General features: G+C 41.0%; 2 protein-coding genes across 4 annotated transcripts; one reads left to right on the top strand and one right to left on the bottom strand.

Annotated features, from left to right (window-relative positions):
- The first annotated feature begins 1,340 nt into the window (after positions 1 to 1,340).
- On the top strand, positions 1,341 to 13,700 carry LOC125020712 (dual specificity protein kinase CLK4-like). 3 transcript variants are annotated; one of them, XM_047606174.1, is made up of 13 exons: positions 1,341 to 1,449; positions 6,529 to 6,587; positions 6,695 to 6,777; positions 7,318 to 7,483; positions 8,629 to 8,695; positions 8,781 to 8,894; positions 9,005 to 9,171; positions 9,375 to 9,469; positions 9,570 to 9,699; positions 9,795 to 9,877; positions 9,960 to 10,039; positions 11,689 to 11,779; positions 12,220 to 13,700. In XM_047606174.1, the coding sequence occupies exons 2-13, from the start codon at positions 6,551 to 6,553 to the stop codon at positions 12,367 to 12,369; spliced, it is 1,263 nt and encodes a 420-aa protein (XP_047462130.1). In that variant the 5' UTR covers positions 1,341 to 1,449; positions 6,529 to 6,550; the 3' UTR covers positions 12,370 to 13,700. The 3 variants fall into 3 exon arrangements, with proteins under 3 accessions (XP_047462130.1, XP_047462128.1, XP_047462129.1); XM_047606172.1 differs by having other exon boundaries at positions 12,217 to 13,700; XM_047606173.1 differs by lacking the exon at positions 1,341 to 1,449 and adding an exon at positions 5,273 to 5,581 and having other exon boundaries at positions 12,217 to 13,700.
- An 893-nt stretch (positions 13,701 to 14,593) lies between these two features.
- On the bottom strand, positions 14,594 to 20,702 carry LOC125021312 (glucose-dependent insulinotropic receptor). Its single transcript, XM_047607322.1, has 2 exons — positions 19,693 to 20,702; positions 14,594 to 17,552 (listed from the first exon to the last, which is right to left on the bottom strand). The coding sequence occupies exons 1-2, from the start codon at positions 20,237 to 20,239 to the stop codon at positions 16,867 to 16,869; spliced, it is 1,233 nt and encodes a 410-aa protein (XP_047463278.1). The 5' UTR covers positions 20,240 to 20,702; the 3' UTR covers positions 14,594 to 16,866.
- Positions 20,703 to 24,457: the final 3,755 nt, after the last annotated feature.

Below are 24,457 nucleotides of genomic sequence, written 5' to 3'. Positions count from 1 at the left end.
GTCCCTTTGGCTTCCATTATAACATTGTCTGATCATTTCATTCCGTTGACAACTAAGGAGCAATATGAAGGTGTTCTGCTCCGTGGAAAAGGGTCAGAATTCACAGAGGAAAGAGAAACATTCTCAGAAGGAGAGTCTGATGTGGATTTTGTGATGTCAGATAATTTTGCTTTGTCTTCTGCTGTACTTCTGGTCACACCTAGCGCTGAATTTCACTCCACCCATGTTGGCAGTTAAAGGAAAACACCACGACATACAGTATTTAAGGTGAAGTTCTACAAGGGGTCTGGCTGCCCGCCTGTCTGTTGCGTCTATGGTGCCATTTCACTCAGCCCCGGCATGTCGATATAGACTTTAATGATGTTGTTGTACATGGAGTTCTGCTCCAGGCTGTAAATCTAAACATAGTTTGTTTGGAAGTTTTACAGTGAAATCATGACCTTTAGATATTTTAAAAAGGGAAGCTGACACATGGTCCGTTATGAAACATTTGTTAACGTGATAAGCTTTTACAGGAGTCAGGAGTAAAAAAAAGATGACGAGGAAGACTATTTTATATCCAAGTCAAATTATATAAGCAAAGAAAAAACAGTGGGCCTAGACTTGAGCTCTGAGGAACACCATGTGTAATGTGGTGCTTGTTTCAGAGGTAGGGTTAACACATTAAGCAGTATTAGAGGCCACTATGGTATGAATATACAGTATGTAAAATTAACTATACATAAGCCTGCTTCTTCTTTGGAAAAAAAGTTGAAAACCGTAACAGTGGAAACATTAGCACATTTAAGCCTGAAAGCACAATCAATCATGTTAGCAAGTAACTACTATTGTATGTACTACTGTATTCTGGTGGCTGTATAGCAGAATATATAGTAATTAGTAAATTTGGGTTTTTGGGTTTTAAGACCTTTTTCTAAGACCGGAATCAGTGTTTGTGTATCAGAAAAAGCACTAGTTTCTAAGAATCTCTAATTAGGGACCAAAGTCTTGTGTAACACCTTGTCACTTTGACCTAACTGTTATGCATAAAGTGAGGCTTGGGCTTGTATTTAGAGTCCTGTGTCATTCTTACATCATGTAATCAACCGCAACATCCCGCATCAACAGTTCCAGATGGGATATAGTACACTATGTTTTCTCCTGTAGAATGAAAGAAGAGCCTATGCAGGGGCAGGCCAAGGGTCGAGGCAGGACCAGCTCCCCGTGTCCCTTTTCACTGCAGCAGGAATGTCCACGGCTTGGTTTTCTGAAGGACATAATATTTTATTGCACCTCGGACACAGTTTCTGCCTCTCCTTGTTTGGCAGATATGCGACTTGGCATCAAGTGTTTGCATTACGCCTGGTAGGAGGAAACCGAAGGAGGCTAAGTTACTCAAACAAAGCTGCAGGAGTCCAAACAGCAGGGAGACACAGAAGACATCACACCACAGGTCAGCGTAGAAGACAGGTAAGCTAAAGAATCGCTAAAGCATTGACTCTAAGTGTGAGCGAGAGTGCCCCTGGGTGACCTTGCTTTAAATTTGTATTCTGCAAAATATTTCAAGCTATAAGCTTAGACTTTTTTTAATATATATATATAAAAAACACAAAATAAACAAAAAGCTTAGTATTTCATGACCTTTCAAAATATGCTAAAATAACTCCAGTGAAACCCAAACCAAAAACTTAAGTCTGAATCATATAAAAATCTGTATTTGATTTTTTTTATATTGACTTTTATGTACTGCAACACATTAATCTGACAGCTCTATTAAAGGTGTTGGGGCTTCTTCTTCGTACAGACTGACTAAAACGATTCAAGATAACAAGTCATTTCAAGATACTGCATAAGGTGTTTTCTGAAGGCCCTCAAAAGTTTTTTTATATAGTTATAATTTGTAAGTGATTCAAGTTCTAATATCTGCACTAAAAAGAAAACAAGAAGTTATGTTTAAATTTGAATGTATTTATCTATATTTCTATAGATTAGTTAGGACTATGCCTATTATGCTTTGTGGTATGCAGCAGTAAATTTAGTTTTGCACAAAATCATCATGTCTTTCAGTGTCCTTAGTATTCCACATGGATAGATGTTGCCCCCTAAGGCAGTGGTGTGGTTAGCCGGCATAGTGCTCATTGTTGGAGCTGTGGCAGTCGGTTAGCTTTCCGACTTCAGACTGTTGTTATTTCCAGCCATATCAGATGAACATGTGAATAATCCCCTTTAATTAAAAGCTATTAGCCACCTAAGACAAGCATCCTGACTGAAACTGACCCGACTGCGTTTCAAACAGTGGAAGAAAAGAGCTTGAACCTCCTTTCGTCAGGTCTTAGGAACAGACTGACAGTTTTTTGGGACTGGTTTGAGTGGTGAAGGCAGTGACGACAGTGAGTGGAGACATACAGTATAATGTTTTACTATGCACTATGCAGTCTTTAAATAAGCATCTTGATGCTATGAAAACAGAAAAGGTTACACAGAAAATGACTGGTCAGTTAGGCATCTCTAAGGACAGTGACACACCATATTTTAGTATTATCACTGTCTGGACATCAGCTTTGTACCCAGTTCAACATGTTGAATCGAGAGAAGACAACCTGACTGGTTGATCAGCTTTGAGAACTTGAACATGAGAAGAAAAATGGAAGAGAAGCACGCACTCCTCATTCTTTACCTCATCTGAACATTTAAATCTACAGATATTTCCACAACAACATGACATTCAGGAGAGGTCATCGATGGTTTGTAGCTCTTCCTGGCTTCCCTGCTAATAGCAGCTCTTTTGTTTTCCTGGAGGAGTCATTTCCTTTCGCACAGACGCAGAACTTCTTTGTGGTGTGTAGAAGTGAAAATTCTAGGTTCAGGCACAGGAGGCCTGAGGTTAGATCACAATCAGCCTTTGTTGCCAGTAATTCTTTGTCATTATGATATTTGTGTCTGTTTAGAAGTGATTAGCTTTTATTTTTTGTCTAGTCACTGCACCTAGCATGGCAAACAATAAGCTGTAATTGTTGACAAATTGTTCAACTGACACATATTTGTCATTTAATGCTGGAGATGTGAGGTCAGTGTGTGGTGCTGGCAGTTCTTTGAAATCATTTTAGTCTGTCATTGCCTACTGTGAAAGGCTGCAAAACAAGCATTTGTATGTCAAAAAAGCAGTGGACCTAGACTTGAGCTCTGAGGAACACCACGTGTAATGTGGTGCTGAATATGCGTGTTTCTGTGCTGGTTTAAGAGGTAGGACAGATGCATTAAGTTGTATTACAGGCCACTATTGTAGCGTTCTTCTTCTTCTTCTTCTTCTTCTTCTTCTTCTTCTTCTAATAGTCATTAATAAATGAGGAGGGAGTCAAAAAGTAATGGTCTGCACACAGTTGACCAGGGATGGGTCAATTAAACAGTGATGCAGGAGACAACCTTTGTTATGCCATTATGTTATTTGTTTTTTGGCAATGACCTTTCATAACACAGCTTATCATCAAGCTCATTGTGAGAATCTGCAATTTGGATTCTTTCAAAGTCATTGAAAAGTTAATGGGGCGAGAATCACTCCCTGAGGCACACCGGTCAGAAGATTTACCGATAAAAGTCTATTATCCAGCATAGACTTGAGTCTTTATCCCAGTGTTGAAAGCCTTGCTGGATACAGTTAGACTAGACTCCTTTCTCCAGCTGCATTAACGCCTTGCTCTGCCTATCAAGCTGCAAGCAGGGTGACACCCTATGCTCTCCCGGCGGAGACTGGTGAGTAGTGAGTGTTGGAAGGGTCTTAAGTGAGTGACAACGGTCCTGCATGTTGTCAGCAGGAGAGAGTCGTCCTCCTCCCTGATGATTTATGGCCGGCCACAGACAGCTGAGCCAGGCGGCATGGAGAGACAGATCTATTTCTCAGAGAGGGAGAGGAGAACCCTGCGAGGGAATAACTAACACTCCTTCACATTGTTGAGTATAAAAAGCAAACCCCTCCGGAATCTCGTGTGCCGGTCAAGCAAAACATGCAAATACTTAAGTATATATATAGGAGCGCGGTAAAAGATACAGGATGGAAAATGTACCCGTGAACAAATGTGAATATTTCAAAACTGACAAATGGAGGTTACTCTGACTCCTGCTGCGAAGGTGAAAAGGCTTAGCGATAGCTTAGATAGATGGAGGGGTGGAGGAGGAGGGGATGAACAGATGAATAAGGGAAAGCATGCAACATGGAGAGACGGCAAAAGGTATGCCTGCTATTTGTGGAAGACGGGCAGAGAGAGGTTTTTGTTGCATATAGATACAGTAGGAGTATTGACAAGTGCATGCTTGTGCTGCAATGAATGCGACGAATCTGCATGCCATCACATGTGGCTCCACAAACTGTGAGCTTGAGGACAAGCTGTTGTTAAAAGCAGCCATGGAAAATTTGAATTATTAAAAGCAACTGTTTCTTTTTTCAATGTCAAACCAAAATTAAAAGGTTTTTCAAAGATGTTGTCAGTTTAACTGAATTTTTTTTGTTTGTTTGTTTTTTTGATAAGCCTGTATTTTAGTCTTTTTTAAATTAAACTTTTTCTTTTTGTTAATGTACACTACCGCTCAAATGTTTTAGAATAGCATGCAGTATTCTCTGGTATAGTTGGTCAGGGCTTCATCCGACAGCAAGATAATGACCCAAAACTTTAGGCCAAGCTAAACCAGAACTACCTCAGGATAAAAACAAGATGGAAAGCTTGAAAACATGGAGTGGAGTCTCTAGACCTTAACCCCATGGGGCTGGTTTTTGATGAACCGGACAGAAGAGTGAAAGCAAAGCACCCTACAAGTGCCACACATTTCTGGGAACTACTGCAACAAAATTGTGAAGAATATTTGATTTCCATCTTAGAAAGAAAAAATGTCACAAGTGTGTTCACATGTTAAATCAGCGAAGATGGCTACTTTGACGAGTCCAAAGTTTAGAATATATTTCTGTTATATATATATGTTATTTATTTGGTCTATGCTTTCATTTCACAGTAAATGAGACATTAAATTGAATACACTTCAGTAAATAAATAAATAAATAAATATTGAAGTGTTCTAAAATTTTTGATGAATAATTTATCCTCAAATCAATAATTCCAGAGAAAATGCAACAGATAACTTCAATTTGATATAAAACCCTCTATATGTTCTGTTTTCTCTTGGCTATAACTCGTGACTGCTCCATAAACCTAATTTCCCCGCAGGAACCAGTATAGTGTCATGTTATCTCCTCGACCCCAATGGGAGGTCTGCTGCTGTGCTGCACAGCAAGTCGTAAATAAAGGGAAAGCCCTGGAAACAGCAGGGCTAGGTCTGTGGGCTGGTGCGAAGTGACGCTATGTATAGCTTTGGAAACAGAGAAGAGGGTATCAGGGGTCTGAGGGGAAAGGTAGATCTCAAGCTGTGAGAGGGAAGATTCCTGCACACCTCGCTCCTCAGCCTAACGTGACTTTTCAGAGGAATCTGTTTTGCTCCAATTAAATATTTTGACCTTTGCAACGTTGAACGTGAAATAAAAGCAAGACCCGGTGGACATTTTTTTCTTTTTGCTCTGAGGAACCAGGTTCTTCATTGAGGTGTGACAACAATTCTCGTAAGTTACAACAATTTTCAGAAGCACTTCATTTGTGCCGGGGGTTTAATCTTTTTAGTCTGGTAACCTAGATGTGGTTAAAAAAAATGTTGAAAGAGCTTAATATTTATTTTATTTATTTATTGTGGAAAAAGAAAAAAGAAAAAAAACATTTCCAACAAAAACGTCCAAAACATATTGTCTAGTTAACCCAATTTTTCTACTGTAAATACAATATATCGCGCTGTTCTTCTCTTTTATTTTATTTCTGTTAAAGAGTGTTATGTATTAGATGTATTATTATAATTATTTAAACCAAAATATCCATACAGATGCAAAGGAATGAAAGTAGAAGTAAAGGCTCTGCACAGGTTTTGCATGCTACTGCTTATATATATGTTAACACACACACACACACACATATATATATGCATAATAACTTGTTCTTTAATAATATTGTGTTTTTCTTTTTTATTGTTATATGGACCGCCCCTGTGTCCGAAATAAATTAATGATTGATTGATTGAATACATGCATGGGCTCAGGGGGTGTTGATACTGGATTCGTATTTTTGAACTTGAAGACCAAATTCCGATGCCCCAACATTTAAAACAAACAAAATGTAAAAAAAAAAAAAAAAAAAAAAAAAAAAAAAAAAATTGATCTCATGCACAACTTAAATGTCTGACTGTACAGAATTTGCTTAACTACATTTATATAGACACGTTAAAATGTAATTCTGTGCAAGATAAAGAAAAACAGGTAAAATACTTTATATATTTAGTTATCAGATAACTAGTGTGTCTGAGATCCCAAAATTATAACTTGCACAGGGTAAACCAGTTTCATTTGATATTTTCCTTGACTGAAGGTGTGTTCTTTTTTTTTTTATAAGGGTCTAATTTGATACATACATGATTCTAAATCTCACATGCTTGTATATTTGTTTTTCCATCTCTCATTCCCAGTTATCACCACATCTCCAAAGATATGGGCAGGAATGACGGCGACTGTAATACCTGGAAATGTAAAATCTTCTTCTTATTTTTTTATTATTATTGTGGTAGTTTTGCATGTGATCTAGTGCAGCTTTCACTGAATTCAGGAAATCTCTGTCACTTTCTGCTCTGGTAGACGGCAACGATCTCAAAGCCGACCTGAGCGCCCATGCAAAGACTGGAAGCTGCAGCCAGAGCATGGTGGAAATTTATGACTCGGTAAGACAAGTCCTCCTCTCCTCCCTGAGACTGGATGATCAGAGGGTTCAGAGAGAGTAGTTCTTCACTTAAAATAATTATTAATTTCATCATTGTACGTGTAGCATTTGAAGCTATTTCAGTCAGAGTTTGATGCTTATTTACACCCAGGGGTGTTACATAATACATTAATGACATCGTCTCATGTAACACGATTACCAAACCACCACCCACTATCTATTTCTCAATAAAATATGATCTATGCATAAAATATATTTTTAGTTCAGAGTGAACTTTTGTCACTGTGGGTTGAAACTTTTCTCAGAATAATCAACTTTTAATTTGTTCTGATCTGATTTTTTTTCTTTTCTTGTTTTTTCTTTTCTTATTGCTTTCCAGACTTCAATCTGTCTTATTGTTTGGATATAATTCCCTGCTCCTGATATAGAAACGATATGCAAACTGCCGTCTTGTCTTTCCCTTCTTGTCTTTTCCACATCGGCCTGTTGACCTTTGTCTCCCCGTCTTCCATTTGTCGCCCATGTCCACCACTGGACACAGGCCGATGACACCTCGCTGCGGCCTGAACCCGCTCCCCCCGGTGACAACGCTGTCAGTGCGGCTGCTGAAGATGACGGAGTGAAGAAGAGTCGGGAGGGCGAGACCTGCGAGGACGATGAAGAAGGACACCTGCTCTATCACGTCGGCCTCGTGATGAAAGAACGATGTACTCAACGCCAGCCACTGGCGCCGGTGTCTTTTCTGTCCTTGTTGCGGCTTTGTTAGTGTCCGTGTTGAGTTCCTGAAGGCTTAGCACCACCAGTAGCTACAGAAATAGTCTTCTGTTGTTCATCTCAGAGGCTTTCCTTGGTGCAGAAAAGTCGAGTGGAGGTCAATAGAGGCAGTTTGTCCAGTTGTAGCACATAAATTGGTCAGTGATGAGCTCCGGTGAGGTTGATGGTGGCGTGGACGTGGAGCTAGTTTGAGTTTTTGTGCATTCACTTGTAAGCGCAGAGCAGCCATGTAAGGAAATTCATCCACCACAAACTGGAAAGGTGATGGCTTAAAATTGAGTGAAACTCAGCACAAAAGTTTGCTCTTGGGTCCAGAAACTATATTCATTCCTTCATTCATTTTCTGTAACCGCTTGTCCACTAGAGCAAGGCCACAAAATGATGAGAGCTTAAGTAGGGACCCTCTACCTACTATATGTGTTCTATATCCTCCTGAGACCCCACGTCCTCATATGGGGACATTAGATTTTAGGTTTTATGGCAGCTTATTTTGCTTCATTTAAACCTGTTGTTCTCATTATTGGACTCTTTAGTCTGCCATCTAGGGGTCAATTCACTAGTTGGTGTAAAAGACGTGATAGCGGGCGGATTCATTCTACAGAAGATCACAGGACAAAACAGTTTTATATTCTGTCACACATGGATGGATGACACATGGATAAATAATGAAATAATCCCAGGGTCCACATATGAGGACAAGTTTGTTTGTTTTTTCTGATGAAAGATGATACTTAGTTTTTGTACATCTTAGGTTCTGCTAAGCCCAAATACCATGGAGAAATTAAAAACGCAGATGAAATAAAAGCTCAGGTCTCTGAGCTACTGAATCTGTAACCAGGTTTGATGCATCATAAAATTATGTAAATGTAAATTAGGTAATTAATTTGAAAGCATCACAGAGTCGCCTGCAGTAGAACAGTAAAATAAAACCGATGTGCTGAACACGGTCATTTCTGCTGGAAAAAGGCCTCCTTTGTGTTTGTGTGTGCTTTATGTGTTTTGCACGAGCTTTCTGAGACTTTGCCACTAACAACATCTGACTGAAATAAACATCTGCGAATCTGTCCGTCCTCCTCAGACGAAGTGGTGTCCACACTGGGAGAGGGGGCCTTCGGAAAGGTGGTGGAGTGTATCGACAGAGACAAGTGAGCAGTTCTCTGAGCTTTATTCGGTGTCGGGAAGATCTTACTCACAGCACATCCAGAAACGTTTTCTGTTTCTGTTCAACAGAGACGAGCGCGTGGCCGTGAAGATTGTGAGGAACATCGACTGTTTCCGAGAAGTGGCCAAGTCTGAGATCGCTGTGCTGGAGGAGATTAACAGCCTGGATGATGACCAGAGATTGTGAGCTTTTAAAAACTCTCAGTCATTTTATTTTTTTTTTAATTTTTCTTCCTTAGGGGGTCCAATGCTAGGCATTCGTGCTTGTTTGACGTCCTGCTCTCTCCCGCCAGCGCCTGTGTGCGGATGCTGGACTGGTTCGAGCACGAGGGCCACATCTGCATTGTGTTCGAGCTGCTCGGCCTCAGCATCTACGAGTTCCTCCGACAGAACAAGTTCCTGCCGTTCAGCGTGGAGCAGATCAGGCACATGGCCTTCCAGATCTTCAGGGCAGTCTGCTGTGAGTCGAGTGTTTGTGTGTTTTCCAAGAAATCTGTGACCTCTGACCTAGATTTGTCATGTCAGCGATTTTAGAACATCTTGAGTGCAGTTTTAATTTTGTGGCTGATTACTGTTGTATCTTAACGCACAATTCAACAAACTACCTGCTGCTCCACTCATTTTGTGTTTTGCCAGACTTACACACAGCTTGTGTATTTACAGTCTTGCATCGCAACAAGCTGACCCACACCGACCTGAAGCCCGAGAACATCCTGTTCGTCTGCTCTGACTTTGACCTCGACTACAATGACGAAAGGGTAGAGGATATAAAACACAACCCGGCTGTTATTTCAAACTTCCCCAAGAGGCGTTGGATGTTTAAGACAGTGTGTGTTTGTGTGTCTGTTTGTGTGTCAGAAGTGTGAGGAGAGGAAGCTGAGGAGTCTGGATGTGAAGGTGGTGGATTTTGGCACCGCCACGTTCGACCACGAACACCATGAATCCCTGGTGTCGACGCGCCACTACCGAGCTCCGGAGGTCATACTGGGTACATACACCATCCTGTTACACAAACCCCAAACCATCCCCTGCAGCAAGTTAGTTCGTCTTTTTTTATCTTCAACTGTGTGTGCTCATGCTCAGATCTGGGCTGGAACCAGTCGTGTGACGTTTGGAGTCTCGGCTGCGTTCTCATGGAATTTTACCTGGGACGTGCGCTCTTCCAGGTACAAGCATCGTCTCTTTCTGTCTCACGCACACACACAAAAACAGTTGTAAATTATTTTATCCCGTGTGTCTGTGTTTCAGACCCACGACAGCAAAGAACACCTGGCGATGATGGAGAAAGTTCTGGGACCGATCCCGTCGCATCTGCTGAAACGGACCAGGTATCTGGATTTTGATCACGTGGAATGAGGCTTTGCTGCATTAGGATGACACTGCACGTCCATGACAAATTTAGATTATGCGGTACGCAGTTCGGTTTGATGGATCAGTCTGCTCCGTGTTAGGTTGCAGGGCCATTTGTGGTGCATAAAATTTGGAAAATGGATTTTTCCTGCATAGATGACTTCGATTTGGGCTCGAAGCAAAAAAGACAGAAGTAAAATACTGCTTTGAGCTTTGACCATTAGCTCTTATGATCTTGGAACAGCTCTGCTTCTTTGAGGTTAGGGGCCATGGCAGACAGAAGGCCTAACAAAGTAGCATCTGTTTTCCCACCTTCCTGAAAGCTCAAAGTTCATCCTGGCTGTTAGGATGTCAGTCTAAATCCTGCTCATTGCACTGGAACTGGACTCCATCCCCAGCACCTTAACATTAAAGTAATGGTGCTACCAGTCATAAGCAAACTTTCTATTCCATGTTCAGCTCTACAAAACAAAATGCAAATTAATGTCAATCAGCTGTAAATATTTGACAAACTTCCTCCACCCTTCAAAAGTTTTTGTGATGGAAAGTTTGAAAGTCGGGAATCCCTCCATTGGGAACTGTTTATGCTCCTGCAAAGACATGCTGGGCCAATCACATTGTTTTGAGTGGGGATTTATGCTGTGATAGAGAGGAGGGTGAAGGCTCTTTTAGAGTACTTTGGGGCATAGACACGGTAACCTACCTACAAGAGCCATTCAAACACTAGTCTGTGCTGTGTTTTTTTTTTTTTTTTGCCAGTGGGGTTCATTTTGTTTCTACCTTCATCTTCACTTTCAACAATGGCGACAAATGTTTGCATCTCCAAACCTCCTCAGTTAACGTTTTCCTCAGTGTGTTTCATCTTTATTGATCCAAAACAGTCAATTCGAAAATTGTGGAGCTGGAGAAGCAGCCGGAAATACTAAAGCAAACACACGCTATTACAAAGTAAACCACTCGCGACTTTTGAGGTCTGCGTTGCCGTGACATTTAGTTACATTTCTGGGGAGGTTCACATCAGGCTACGCCGTTAGGGTCTGGGCTGTCACCTAGCCTAAACTGCCTGGTGCACATGTCATCTGCCACTGAGCTGTTTTTTTTTTTTTTTTTCACTGCAGAAGAAGAAAAGAAAATGTAGAGGCAACATGGTGTTAGTTTATTTCATTTTTTTTTTCCTTCACATACAGCAAAAATCAATCAATTCACTACATGCGTCATATTTACTTTTTATGACCAACTTTTCCAACTCAGCCAATTTTTGTAATGTCTTTCACGTGTACTTGTTTTTGCTTCAGAATGCACATAAAAATTGGCGGATGTTATTTTTGTGCAGACGCAAATAAGAAATGCGAACATTTTAAATTGTAGATGTGAAATCAGCATTGTGCACCTCCAGGGAAGCTTTTAGACAGCAGGGGTGAGTACTGTGTCCATCAGTTTCCATGGTGACAGCTGCTTCCTGCTCCTGACGAAAAGCAATAAGCGCCACAGGTTTCCTATTTATGCTCGCTTCTTAAAGAGCACCACAGAGCTGCAGGTGTGACTTCATATAATGCACCACCAGCGGAGTAAGCGAGTGGGTGTTTCTCCAACTAACCATAAGCCACGTGTGTGTCCTGTGTGCCAGGAAGCAGCATTATGTGCACAACGAGTGTCTGAACTGGAACGACCAGAACTCCTCAGACGACTACATCAGGAAACACTGTCGGCCTCTCAAGGTACACAACTCTCACATCAGCTAGTCATATAAATGTATAGACTGTATAAATATGGACGGCGTGTCCCAACTTCCTTGCATTGGTCAAAATGACACTAGCTTAATGGGGAACATGAACACGGGTGGCGCCATCTTGTGAGTTTGGAGCCAGAATCTGACCAGTACAGTCGATTATCTGCAAACACTTCCTCCAGACTCACTCACATTGTATTAACTACGTAAAATGACTGAAACAATCCTTGAAAAGTTTGGCCCAAGTCCCGTGGAAGAGGTGGAGCTTAAGACCTATACTGCAGCCAGACACCAGGGGGAGCTCTACTTGCTTTGATTTCACTTTTGAGAAGCAGTTCCACTGCCCATCTTTATACAGTCTATGCGTAAACATGGCAACAGCAGCAGCAGGAACTTAAGACATTAGAGTAAACACTGTCTCCACAGCAGTACATGCACAGGAAGAGCGAAGACGAGAGGCAGCTGTTCGACCTGCTCGGCTGCATGCTGGAGTACGACGTCTGCAGACGGATCAGCCTGGAGGAGGCGCTGTGGCACCCGTTCTTCAGCCCGATGAGGGTGCAGAAGCAGCGCAGCTAACACACACATGCACACACACTACACACGCATTTTTGTGAACATGCAGGGCATGGCCTAGGCCAGTAGGGGGCCCCCAAGGGCTGACTCTTTAAACTACAGTAGGGAGGCTGAAAGAACATGAATGAGCTAGAAGTTGAAATATTAACACTTAGTAACCAGTGAGTTTAGGTGCTGTTACAGATATTCACTTGTGGTTTTATATGACACTAGAGAGGAGGGTATAAGTTAATTTGGGTAATGCTGTTTTAATCCCACAGTCCAGAGACTTGTTTGTTTGGTTTTTATGTGATTCTAAATAGACTGTAAGTGTGCGTGTGAGTGCGAATGGCTGATTGTTAAGGAAAATGAATGAATAACTTTTTACATTTTTTTTTTGTAACATTAGTTGAGTGTAATTTTTTACCCTATGGTCCCAGTCAGGTTGAGCTTTTGTCAACAGTTTGTACTGAAATTTCCCAAAACATCACAACAATTAAATGCCTGTTTGGAGTATGAGCAAAAAGAAGTTATATTTTTTTAAAGTATTTTATCTTAACTTGTAAGATTTCATGTTTTTTAATTATTTTTTAAACCAGACTGCAACAAACACAGTTACAGTGTGTGTTTTTATGTGTTTTGTGGTAATACAACATGCTGACCCACACCAACCACCATACACACGGTCATTTCTGAAGTTTTACAGGCTGTTTGATGGGAAATAACGAGTTTCCTATAATGTTATTTACCGTTAACTGGCTTTTTTTTTTTTTTTTGTCTAATTGCCCCAAAGTTTGGATTGAAACATTTCTTAGAACATAAGTAATTCATCTGTTGTTTGGAATATGAGCAAAAAGAAACAGTATTTTAAAAATCTGTTTCATTTTAAATGTTAAATTTCACACACTTTTCGTCCAGACTTTTAATTGATCCAACAAACTCCCTGTTGCTGAGCTCATTTAGTGTATTTTTACTTAAGCTGACACACGTCGATCTGTTACAATCTGTCAACTTTTCCCTTATGCACTGTTTTCCAGCGTACACATGATCATTTCTAAAGTTTTACTGTCATTTTATGGGACACAAGGGGTAACTGTTGATTGTACATTTTTGCCTTTGGCCACTATAGACTCTAGTATCACTTGTGCACTTGTGTATTTCTACCTCAAACTGTAATTTAACCCTAAATTGCAATAGTTTTTTAATACTGAGTGGGATTTTCAGTTCCATAGAGCATTCCTGTTTGTTTGAAATCATTTAGTCGACACTGAACCGTGATCCTAGAGTCTGCATGATTATTATGAGTTTTACATTTTATCTTTCAGCAGTTTGTCAATAAATATTTTTAATTTTAATGTGTCTTCCTTCTGTTTTATGTAATCAGTTACTCCTCCTGGGAAAAAAAATGCCCTTATATCATTTCCATGACTTATAATGACACTGAATTCACAAGTAAAGTCATTCATTTGATTTGGGGGGCAGCAACGATGAGATTTAATCATTCACTTGATCCTGCACCATCCTACAGAGTATTGAATTATGGGTTGTAGTCTTTATATTTACATTTTCAAGCAGGTTTGCATTGAGTCTTTCAGAGTTAATCAGCTCTTAAAGTGTTTCATTTAGATGATCTGAGTCTGTTTGGACAAAGGTGATTAACTGAAGCTGGAATTTGCGCATTCAAAACTTTTTTTTTTGTAGTCACGGCGTATATGTAGGAGACAAGAATGTGGACCAAGTCACAATTAGTTGTAAAAAAGACATAAGGATAAGGAAAAAAGGAGTGAATGTCATAACACCAGTAACAGACTGATGAAGAGGCCAGAGAGCAAGCAGGCAGGTATGTGTACTGTTAATGAGGTTGGTGTAATTAGCAACAAGTGTGCAGGAAAATAATTTGACCCTGTGGTGACAAGTGCGAGATGGCAGACAGTATACATGTGTGTATTTATCTTTTACAATTTAGAGAACGCCTTCCTTTATTATTAAGTTTAAGTGATGCCTTTTTCTCATAGTTGCAGATTTCTGTAAGGTAAAATCACTCTTTTTGTCAACGGAGTCTGGCAGCTTTGAAATGAGCATGGATAGATTTAATGGCTTCAGCTCTCCGTTCAAAAAGTGTGTCCTACTACAAGATAAATTTAATTAAGTTTTACTTATTTACATTGCAGTCAGTAGCAATCCAAACGCTTTACTGAACCCAGGTCTATAGCTACACAAGCAAGTGATGATACAATGATGTCTGAGGCAGCATTAACAACATGCTTTATTATGAAGGAAAGTTATGATCCCAGCCTTAACAGAAGTGACTGAGCCTTTGAGATGACGCAGTGTGATGTTTGAGGGTCTTGTACGAAAGGATTAACAGGGAGCCAATAAACAGTGTTAATCTCTCTCGCTGCAGCATTGAGACATTCGGACAAATGTGATAATAATAATAACGAGCACAACAATCCAGCATTACAGAAACAAATGTGAAAAGTAGTTTTTCAGCATCACTTTGCTAATACACAATATAATATACAGCGACCTTCATCTACCACAGGAAATACGCCTCATACACACCTGAACGACCCCTCCAGTGTGTGCTGTTCCCATCACCACGGGCTTTTTTGATTGCGCACACAAGTAAAGTGAAGCGAATGAACACGCTGTGCGTTCTGCTGAACGTCTATACAGTACAATGTAGCAGCGCGACACGGCGCACGAGGAAACAACCGGAGGTAAATTAGCTCTATTTCCAGGCGAGCAGAGTGGACTTCGTGTACCCTCGTCTGCAGTCTGTCGGTCGTGAGCAAACGACTCGAGGCTCCCTGCCTCCCGACACCAGCAAGTCTGCCCTGTTGTTCCAGACTGCTGTCACGCAAAGCAGATGGCAGTCATCGAGATTCGAGGGAAGTTTCCATGACTGGATAACTATCCAGGTATGAAACATTACATACGACACAGATAAACAGCCGTGTCCTCTGCTATCTGTGAGCCATTAGTCTGAATTGCATGCGTGTAATAAAGCAGGACAAAACAAAGTTGATGTTTAATGTCATTGGTTCCAACCTGTCTCGCTATCTCTGCTGCAGTTATTTGTGATTTGTTCTGCTTCAGTTTACTCGGCACAAAAGAGTCATAAACAAAAAAAACAAAAAAAGGGAAAGAAATATCCTCCAGACTTGATAAACCACTTCTAAGTGGCCAAGTCTTAACACAGTGCTTGGACTGGAAAAAGTGTAGTACTCAATCAATCACGGCAAACCGTACACAAGTCAAAACAACCGATTTGTTTGCAGATATTATTTGACAAAGATTAATTTTAAATCACAGTTCACTTTTCACTGCACACAGACAGACAGCTCTCTGAGAGACTTACAGTAAATGAGCATAAGGGGCTCAAAAAGTCAGGGATTCCACACTGGGGCAGTCCCGAAGGCCCTGAGTAATTATAGAGAAGGGCATGTCATAGTCTGTGAAACTGGGCCGCTGAACTTCCTGCCCCTTGTTACCAGTGACCTCTGGTTTCAAGAGGAACTAAATTATACTGCAGTGTTTGTCTCTTTCATGAGAATCCTTCCTCTTGCTACTGTTAGTCAGCGCAGGGAACACAATCCATTTTTATAATCTGTTCATGGTGGAATCTGTCTCGTTACTCTTGCGTTTTTTGAATACTCTGGGCCTTTGCACTGTGGATTTTAAACTCGGCCAAGTGCTGTATATAAATATACATGATTATTATCATTTTGCATTCAATATTAAGCTATTCCTTATGCCTTTACTAAAATATGTTGGATTCATGTTAATGTATATTTTAAAGAAATGTAAATTTGTGAGGAGAAATTTAAAGAAAAGTATATGAAAAATGTCTAATCAACCAAAACCTCCGCGGACCCCCTGTTCAAGACCTATGCCTGAAAGATATACCATTACTAATATATAATACATAAAAAGCTACAGTGTAAATGCAAGCTGTCCTGCACTAAAATTAAATAAAATTAAAATGAAATCTTACGGTTGTGAAACCCCAATCCGACGGTTGGCCGTTTGCTAGTGTCCAGACGTCATTGTGGCCTGTGGCCCCAGTTTTTGTGCACCGTTTGGCACTAGTCAGAACTCTGCAGCGAAACAAGTCAGTGAGCTAGATGAGTTTGACCGGCTGATCACATAAGCGCTACTGCCACCTGCTGGAATGCAAAATCTTTCCTTTAACGCAGAAGCGGGACGCGAAGGCCGGCTGGTCGTTGGCTGTGGTCTTTGTGTTGTGTCGGGAGTGCTACGTTTTGGTTTGGACGCAGGCGTTTGTAGGCAGGAATTCTTTGACGTCGGATTGGCATGTCCTTAAAAGTGATTCCCTGATTGCTTGTGTTTGTGCGTAAGTGGACTGTAATTGATGTGAAAATGCTTCACATTTTTTGGAAAAACCAAACATGTTGGACTGAACTAGACTGATTTATCTCTGTAGGCTACACACATGTCACTTTAAACATCTTTAATGGTATTTTCCGATCTGATCTCTTTAAGAGTCTTTGCTCTCTACAAGCTACTTGTAGCAGACAGTGGTAAATGAGCCTCGTGGGTAACCGGCTGCAGCAGTGTAGGGCTGAGAATATCTCCTCCTGAAACACAGGTTTGAGTCTGCACAGGCGGAAGTGGGCCACACCTTTCTATGACACCTGGTGGTCCGGCAGCTGGTGACCTGCCTGTAATGCAGGAAAACATAGCGACTAGCTGCTGCCGCACCTCTCTTTGCCAGAAAGCGTACACCAGAGGGTTGATGAGTGAGTTGCACAGTCCCAGGAGGAACAGATAACTCTCCAGTATGCGTTTGAGTCCACAGTTTGTGCATACAATATGGACTATGCACACCACAAAGAAGGGACACCACAGCATTAAGAAGCAGCCCACAAGCACCGCTACGGTCCTCAGGGCCTTGACGTGACTCCAGTACCAGCTCCTCAGATGCTGATGCTGGCCATTGTTCTGGAAGTGTTGGTGGGTGTGGTTGTCGGGGGTCCTGCAGCTCACTTGCCGAACTCTGGAAATCTGCTTCTGGTGGCCGCAGGCGATCTTCAGGATGTCCAGGTAGATGTAGATGAACACAGAGAGCAGAGGGAAAAAGCACACGCTGAATAAAATGATGATGCCCACTTCCTGAATGACGGAGAAGAAGGCACATAAGCCGTCGTAGTGTTTGTCCGCCTGCAGCTGCCGCACCATGACTGAGGAGGAGGAGAGGAGATTTCACACATGACACTGCTGCTACATGATGACAACAGAGATGTCACTCAAACTTTAACAGTATTTGCAAGGCAACATTTAGCGAAGAGGCAGTCATTCAGGTATGCAAATACTCCGTGGCTGCATAACATTGTTTCCTTCCACGTTTAGTCTCCTTCACTTCCTCCCAGAGCAAATTGTTGCACTACCAGCACCTGTAGGACAGCTGACGTGTATGACAGTATTTTGCCTGGACCATATAAACAAAAGCTACACAAGACAACGCATGCAAATCAAACCTAACTACTTTGAATCAATTTTTACAAGCTGGAAGTGCACTCTTCTCTGTACTGCAGATTTTGCTGTGCTCTGACAGGTGTCGAGTTGATGATGACAGTGATTTTATGTTGAGCATTACTTCTCTTCTAAAGACAGAAGTGTGTCTGTGATATAGATGGTATGCATTGAAATCAATTATATTCATATGTGCCTGATTTCAATGCCGGGAAAATACTATACTTATACTAACGTATGACCTTTTGGTACTTTATACAACACAGCTCCAACGGCTTTGTACTAAAGTACCTCCTTATTTGAAAAAGCGAGTTAGCCTCATTTTCAGTTAGTTTAAGTTAGTTTTAAGTCATTTCAGGTATGATAAATGCAGCTAAATAAAAGATGCGACCATTAAGAGCATTACTGAGAAGTAACGTTAGCCATCCGACCAGATGTTGATCTGGTTCTTAACCCTAACCCTAATTTATCTGACAGCTCTCTAGAATGAAAAATACAGCATAAATTAATGTTACCTGACACTAAATGTGAACCACAACATCAGGTTTCTGTGCCTGGGTTCAAGTTGTTTCCTCATAATGCACTTCTCTTTTCTTTGGATTTCAGGAGCCTGTAAAAACATATCTCTGCTTTTCAAATCTCTTGATACAGTCAGTCGCACAACAGCTCTTAGCCATTTTTCTTTCTCTATTTGGTTTTACAGTTTAGACGGCGTTAAAGCCTGATGAAGCTTATAATTCAAACTAATGCGGCTAATCTCCATGCTCATCTGTCACTTTTTGCCGCTCAGTGGCCGTAACCACGGAAACTTCCGCTTGCCGTGACGTCACGTGCATACCCTCTACACTTCTGGCAACTCGGATGACCTCTTCAATGTTGACTCTATCTCTAAATTCAATCTCTCTGTGCTCCTGAAGAATCCCCCGTTGCTTTACACAGCTTAGTTTCTTTATCAAGCAAATGCTATACTACACTCACAGCAACTCACTGTTATTTCCTTATTTGTTCTTAACTGGTGCCTCTATGCATATTCATTCTGCATTTTACTTTTATCCAAACAGCATGTCACCCAGAACCAAGGTGAAACTAGCTCAAATAAGGGCAACTGGACTTCAAGGGTTTTCAAATTGAAGAAACTACTTCAATGAATGGCAAAAGTCTTAAACAAACATTTCAGCTTATTTTTGGATAAACCTCTGGGGTTGAAAAATCTAATTAACACTGAGGTACCAAAAACTGCAGTTCTTCAAATGTCATTTCCAGACGTCCAAAAATCTCCAAGTTATGACTCGCCTGGTCAAGTTATATTGAGTGATAGGCATCTACCTAGGTGTTGTCCGTCTACCGTGGCTCCACTTACTACTTCAACTTTTTATCCACACTTGAATTATCTGGTAGTTTGGTACAGTCAGACAATGCCAAGATGGCAAAGTCCAGAGTCACCACACTGAGCTCCAGAACCACTTATCAGGAATCCTGTAGGTAATGTCCAAAACAGTGAGGCAATTCCTCCAACAAGAGAACAAACAGAGGGTAAAAAATCTCGCGCTACCTACTTCACAGTGTTTTGCTGCACATTTACATTTGGAGTTCAGTTCTGACTTGGCGACATAGACACAATCTGTCTATTTCTTGTTTGGAGAATTATAGAATCCGAGGTGAGCGTGACACCCAGATCATGTTATCTTTAAGCTTAGCCACCTGCTAATATGAGACAACACTGTGGCTAGCTGAAACTTCTGTCCTATGATTCGGCCTCCAATGGACGATCTGGACATGGTTCACATTTGCGAATACAAATAAAGCTCTCACATGCACCTGAATTAATTAATCATTTTGAGGTCTCACCTGGCAAAAATCCTATAGTGGCGGCGCTGATCCACAGAGCAAGCAAGGACCCAAATGCAGTCCCTTTCCGAGACAGCAGGGAGTACCTCAGGGGAATCTTGATGGCTGCGTAGCGGTCAAGCGAGATCAAGAACATGGACATGATGGAAGCTGTGCAAGGTGAGATCACGAAGGCCATGCGCATCAAACACCGCGACTTGCCGTGAGCGGCTGGAGGCGTGGCGTTGGTGTTAAGATCGGGAGCGATGGGGTGGTTGGTGAAGTCCTCTACGGCCAGGCCGGTGATTGCCACACCCACCAAAGCGTCGGCCAGAGCCAGGTTGAGGACGAAGCACCAGCTCTGGCTGCTCTTCTTCAGGAGAAGCTTGAGTAAAGCGGCCGCCACCACTAAGTTGGTGGAGATGATGAGGCAGGAGGCGATGCTCAGGATCACGCCCATCGCCCGAGGCCTCATGTCGACTTCGGTCATCGTGTCCATGGTGGAAGGAGCTGCAGATAGCATTGTCACCGACGGCTCAGTGCTTGATTGTCCAATCAAGTATGCCATGTTGATGAAGATTAAAACAATGGCGTTCAAGTCAATCTCAGAGAGGCAGAGTACGGCTGAGATGGGCTGAGTGCAATCCACGTGTTAAGTCATGCGTTCCAGCCATTCTCAACAAAAAATATGTAATTTTTTTCCCCTACAAAGAATAGATTTGCACAGATGCTCAAACTTAGGTTTAGACTGCACAGAAAGTATCAAAGATCTGTCTCCGGTAGCTAACACATGACTGAACTCATGTGGTAAAAAGTAAAAAAAAAAAAAGCAAAACAAAGAATCGTTGTTAGTAGGTTAATCCAGTGTTGTGTTGCAGTTTTCACGCTGGTGGATCCCAAGGTTTCAGAAAGTTCATTTGTTCTTAGATCTTCTATTCATTCTCAGCGTCTTCACCATTGTCCTTAAAACCTCTTCAGCAAATGCCAGAAGGACAGAAACCCTCACAGCGTTATCAGCCGGTCTCTCTAATCCCCTCCCCTCGCACACAAACACATGTACACACACCCACACACAGATACAGAGCATGTAGACGCACACACAATAACAGAAAACACATTTGTACGTACGCTTGCTCATATCGCCTCTATATTTGACCGTTGTCCTTGCCTCCTGCCTTCTGGGCTCTGCTTTTATAATCTGATTTAAATCTAAAATCTAATGCTGATTAGGGCTTTACATATTATTAAACCTTCCATAATAAACAAATAAACAAATGACCATGAATCAGTGTTACAAGCTGAACAGACATTTAAGAGGACAGGTGGAAATAATAAAAGTGTGCGTCAGTTTTCGGATCCTGCTGTCGCGCATGCTGCCCTCACTGTCATGTATTAATGGGACACTTGAATGTCACCCAGGAGACTCCAGCAGCATTAAAGCGAGGCTACAGCTCATGGTGGAAAACATAAATTAGATGTTTCTGTGCAGAAGACCGATTGATTCATCACTGCTACTGCTGCTCAGGACAGGCTTTGAGAATGGTGGTTGATTTAAGTGAACATCAGCGTGTTCCCATTAAATTGCTATTTGGTGACATTTTGTAAGTTCTGCTCAAGTTCATGGCTTGTGTACATTGTAGAGACAGAGAAGAAGAGAAGCAGGTAGAAACCAGATGTGCCAAACTACTAGGATACAGGAGGAAAAATTTGGATTAAACATGAATTGAGAAATTACATTAAAATTAAACTTTAAACTTTTATAGAGAAATAATGACTTATTTCTCTACATGTTCTGTTTTTTATTTTCATTTAAATTTATTTTTATTTACATTATAAGCCAGGCAAACTTTGTCCTTCATTAATAAGCCAGAAAAACACTTTCACTGTACATTCACTGTGTGCACTGAAGCAAACTGTGTGCTCTGCAGGTTGCAGCTTTACAGTAAATGAGTGTCCAACAGTAACATGTGACACTCAAGCTCAGGAGAAATACATTTTGAGTTTCCACTTGTACACCTCTCGAAAAATCGTTCGCCTACAGAGGATCTATAGCAGCGTCGATAATTAGCATTTAAAAAGTTGCATTAAAAAAAAGAAACAGACCGGTCTGTTTTCACTGAAAATGATTAAGTAATACAAACCACTCTGCAGAGCTGAATGGGTTTGGTTAAACTCTAACCCCGTTGGCTACCGTCATGTTTTGGCCCAAGTGTCCCCAGGAGAGACATCTGGCATGATAGGACCATTTTCCACAAGGATTCACACACAAATAGATCTGGCTAATGGTGCTGCTTCTCGTCACTGGCTTCAAGCATTATCTGGCGTCACACTTCCAGATCCTCAATCCAGCAAGCAGCAGTGATATCCTGCAGACATATGACAAGCAAGAGAAGAAAAAAAAAATCTGGTTTGCAAATACAGTTTTGATTACATGTGTTGAAGAGAGTGTTGTACAGGTATTAGCTTCTTTGAACATGAGGGTTATAGCAACAGGATGGACTGTTCACTGATCAGAGCTTCAGAACTGTTTTTTTCTTTTTATTATTATTTAACCTGCAGATACTGAAGGGAACATTTAAATTCATTCAATGATTTATTTTTTTTATTACACCTCTTGATAAGCAACAGTCCATTAACCACTAGCTATAAATAGGAAGCAATAAATGCCTTTTATGGTTTAAATGTGTGCATTCTTTATTATATAAAACAAATACTCAGTACAGTATAAAGTTTATTATATTTGTCTGTAAATGACATAAATAACCTCAAATTAGAAACCAGTATTCATTGTCCACAGAGAGCAAATCCTTGATTTGGTGAGTTTTTTTCTGATAGGCTGGTTTAGCTATTACTATATTTGACTGAAAGTAACTAAAGAAAGTATTGGTGCATCTGTGGCTTATATACTCTACCTGCTATAAGCTGTATGTATTCAGGAATATATACAGGTCTGACTAAACAATGGACAAAGATAAACCACTGTACTGAACGTCATTCTATTGCCCTGCTTCCAGGGACGGAGACTGTGGGAATGTAGATCAGTCGGTCAAATAAATAAATAAAAAACTCCTCCATTGACCTCCATTTGATTTGGTACAGATATCCATACTCCCCAGAGAGTGAATCTTAAAGACTATGTTGGTTAACTGAGTTGTTTTTTTTCCTGCTGAGCTGTTTTAGTTTGAACTTTTTACGTAATTCTGACAAAACTCTTGCCATGTTAGCTTAATTTGTATGTAGTGCTGACAAGCTAACGTTAGCTTTTTGGTGAATCTATGGCTCACAGACTCTGCTTCACAGACTGTACAGAGTCACAGCAAGCTAAGTCTCCGTGGTTACAGCCAATGCGTGGCAAAATGTGAGAGTTAAGCATGGAGATTAGCCACATTATTTTAAATCACAGGCTTTAATAGCATCTAAATTGTAAAATTACTTTAAAAAATGGGGAAGAGCTGTACCAACAGATCTGAAAAGCAGTCGGAGATATAATTTTACAGATACCTGTTGAAAAAAAGAGAAGTAAATGGATCGCTGCATTAGAAGAAACAACTAGAGTCCAGGCACTGAAACCTGGTGTTGTGGTTCACATTAAGTATCAGGTGACATTCATTTATGCTGTATTTTTTGATGAAGTCAGACCTTAAGTTACTTTTTAAGTTACGCCCTGTCGGGCTGCCAGATACGTTTGTCCGTGTTGTTGTTTTGGCGTAGTTACGGCCGACAGTAACTGTTTCAGTTCCAGCAATAAATAACAATAAAACAATAAACGGAACATTTGCGTATGGCTAACGTTACTTCTCAGTAAAGTTGTTAGCATCTTTTACTTAGCTATATTTATCCTAGCTGAAATTACCTAAAACTAACGTAAACTAACTGAAACTGAGGCTAATTCACTTTTCTACATCAATACATCGTATGGATCGTTGTCAAGTCCAATTGTCCTTAATTTGATTCAATAATCCACATTTTTTTCCCAGTCTCGCTGTGTTTACTGTTACGCTTCACCATGTTTTTGCCACTCAGGGGGCATGGCCCCAGCCGGCGGTGACATCAATGCATACCCTCCATTTATATGGTACTTATTTACTTACAGTCTAAGTAAGTCTATATGAAGGTATCATATAGACTTACTTAGACTGTAAGTGGGTTATATGTATTAGGGGACAAACAACGGTGTGTGAAAAAACTGTATACTGTATATCTATTGGATGAATTGCCTTAACATTTGGTACTGATACGCATAATCCATAGGGAATCAGTCATAAAAAACTTGGCGGTCTGCTCACTTTCTCTCCTGTCAGACTGTACTATGAATACTACCTTCACCCTAATGTCATTTGCACTAATTAGCAAACATTAGTATGCAAAAATACATTTTCCAGAACTTTGCATGCTGTAATTGTGACTGTACTAAAACCTCCCAGAACTGCAGACGTGGTGATTTGAGCTTTGTTAAAGTCTTAATAAGTCATCTGAGGAACCTAACCCGCCATTAAATAAGTAATTTATTCCTCAGCGTAGCTGGATGTTTGCAGAACGACTGAGGAAAGTCTGAAAGTGTTAGCCCAGACTAAATGTTCACTTCTTAAACATTTTCTCCTCGAGTCGCTCAAAAGCCAAAGGCAGCAGTCGAGCACGTGCTTCCTCTCGACCACGAGAGGAGCCCACAGCAACCTGAGAGGAACGATCCTCTATTTATTACCTCTCACACATGCCGCCCCCCCCTCCCGACTAGCTAACTAAAATAGCCCCAATGGACACACAATGCAGGAATGTTATTCACCCC

Source organism: Mugil cephalus, chromosome 15 (assembly GCF_022458985.1).
Source record: "Mugil cephalus isolate CIBA_MC_2020 chromosome 15, CIBA_Mcephalus_1.1, whole genome shotgun sequence".
Taxonomy (NCBI): domain Eukaryota; kingdom Metazoa; phylum Chordata; class Actinopteri; order Mugiliformes; family Mugilidae; genus Mugil; species Mugil cephalus.
This window is presented reverse-complemented; position numbering and strand designations above follow the sequence as displayed.

Bases quoted from the DNA above. Each gene is read 5' to 3' on its own strand.
- LOC125020712 (XM_047606172.1), top strand. From the start codon at position 6,551: ATGGGCAGGAATGACGGCGACTGTAATACCTGGAAAT. The intron at 7,484-8,628 runs GTACTCAACGCC...CGTCCTCCTCAG, and splicing joins CCTCGTGATGAAAGAACGAT to ACGAAGTGGTGTCCACACTG. The intron at 8,895-9,004 runs GTGAGCTTTTAA...CTCTCCCGCCAG, and splicing joins CTGGATGATGACCAGAGATT to CGCCTGTGTGCGGATGCTGG.
- LOC125021312 (XM_047607322.1), bottom strand. From the start codon at position 20,239: ATGGCATACTTGATTGGACAATCAAGCACTGAGCCGTCGGTGACAATG. The intron at 17,553-19,692 runs GTGAGACCTCAA...CCTCCTCCTCAG, and splicing joins CACTATAGGATTTTTGCCAG to TCATGGTGCGGCAGCTGCAG.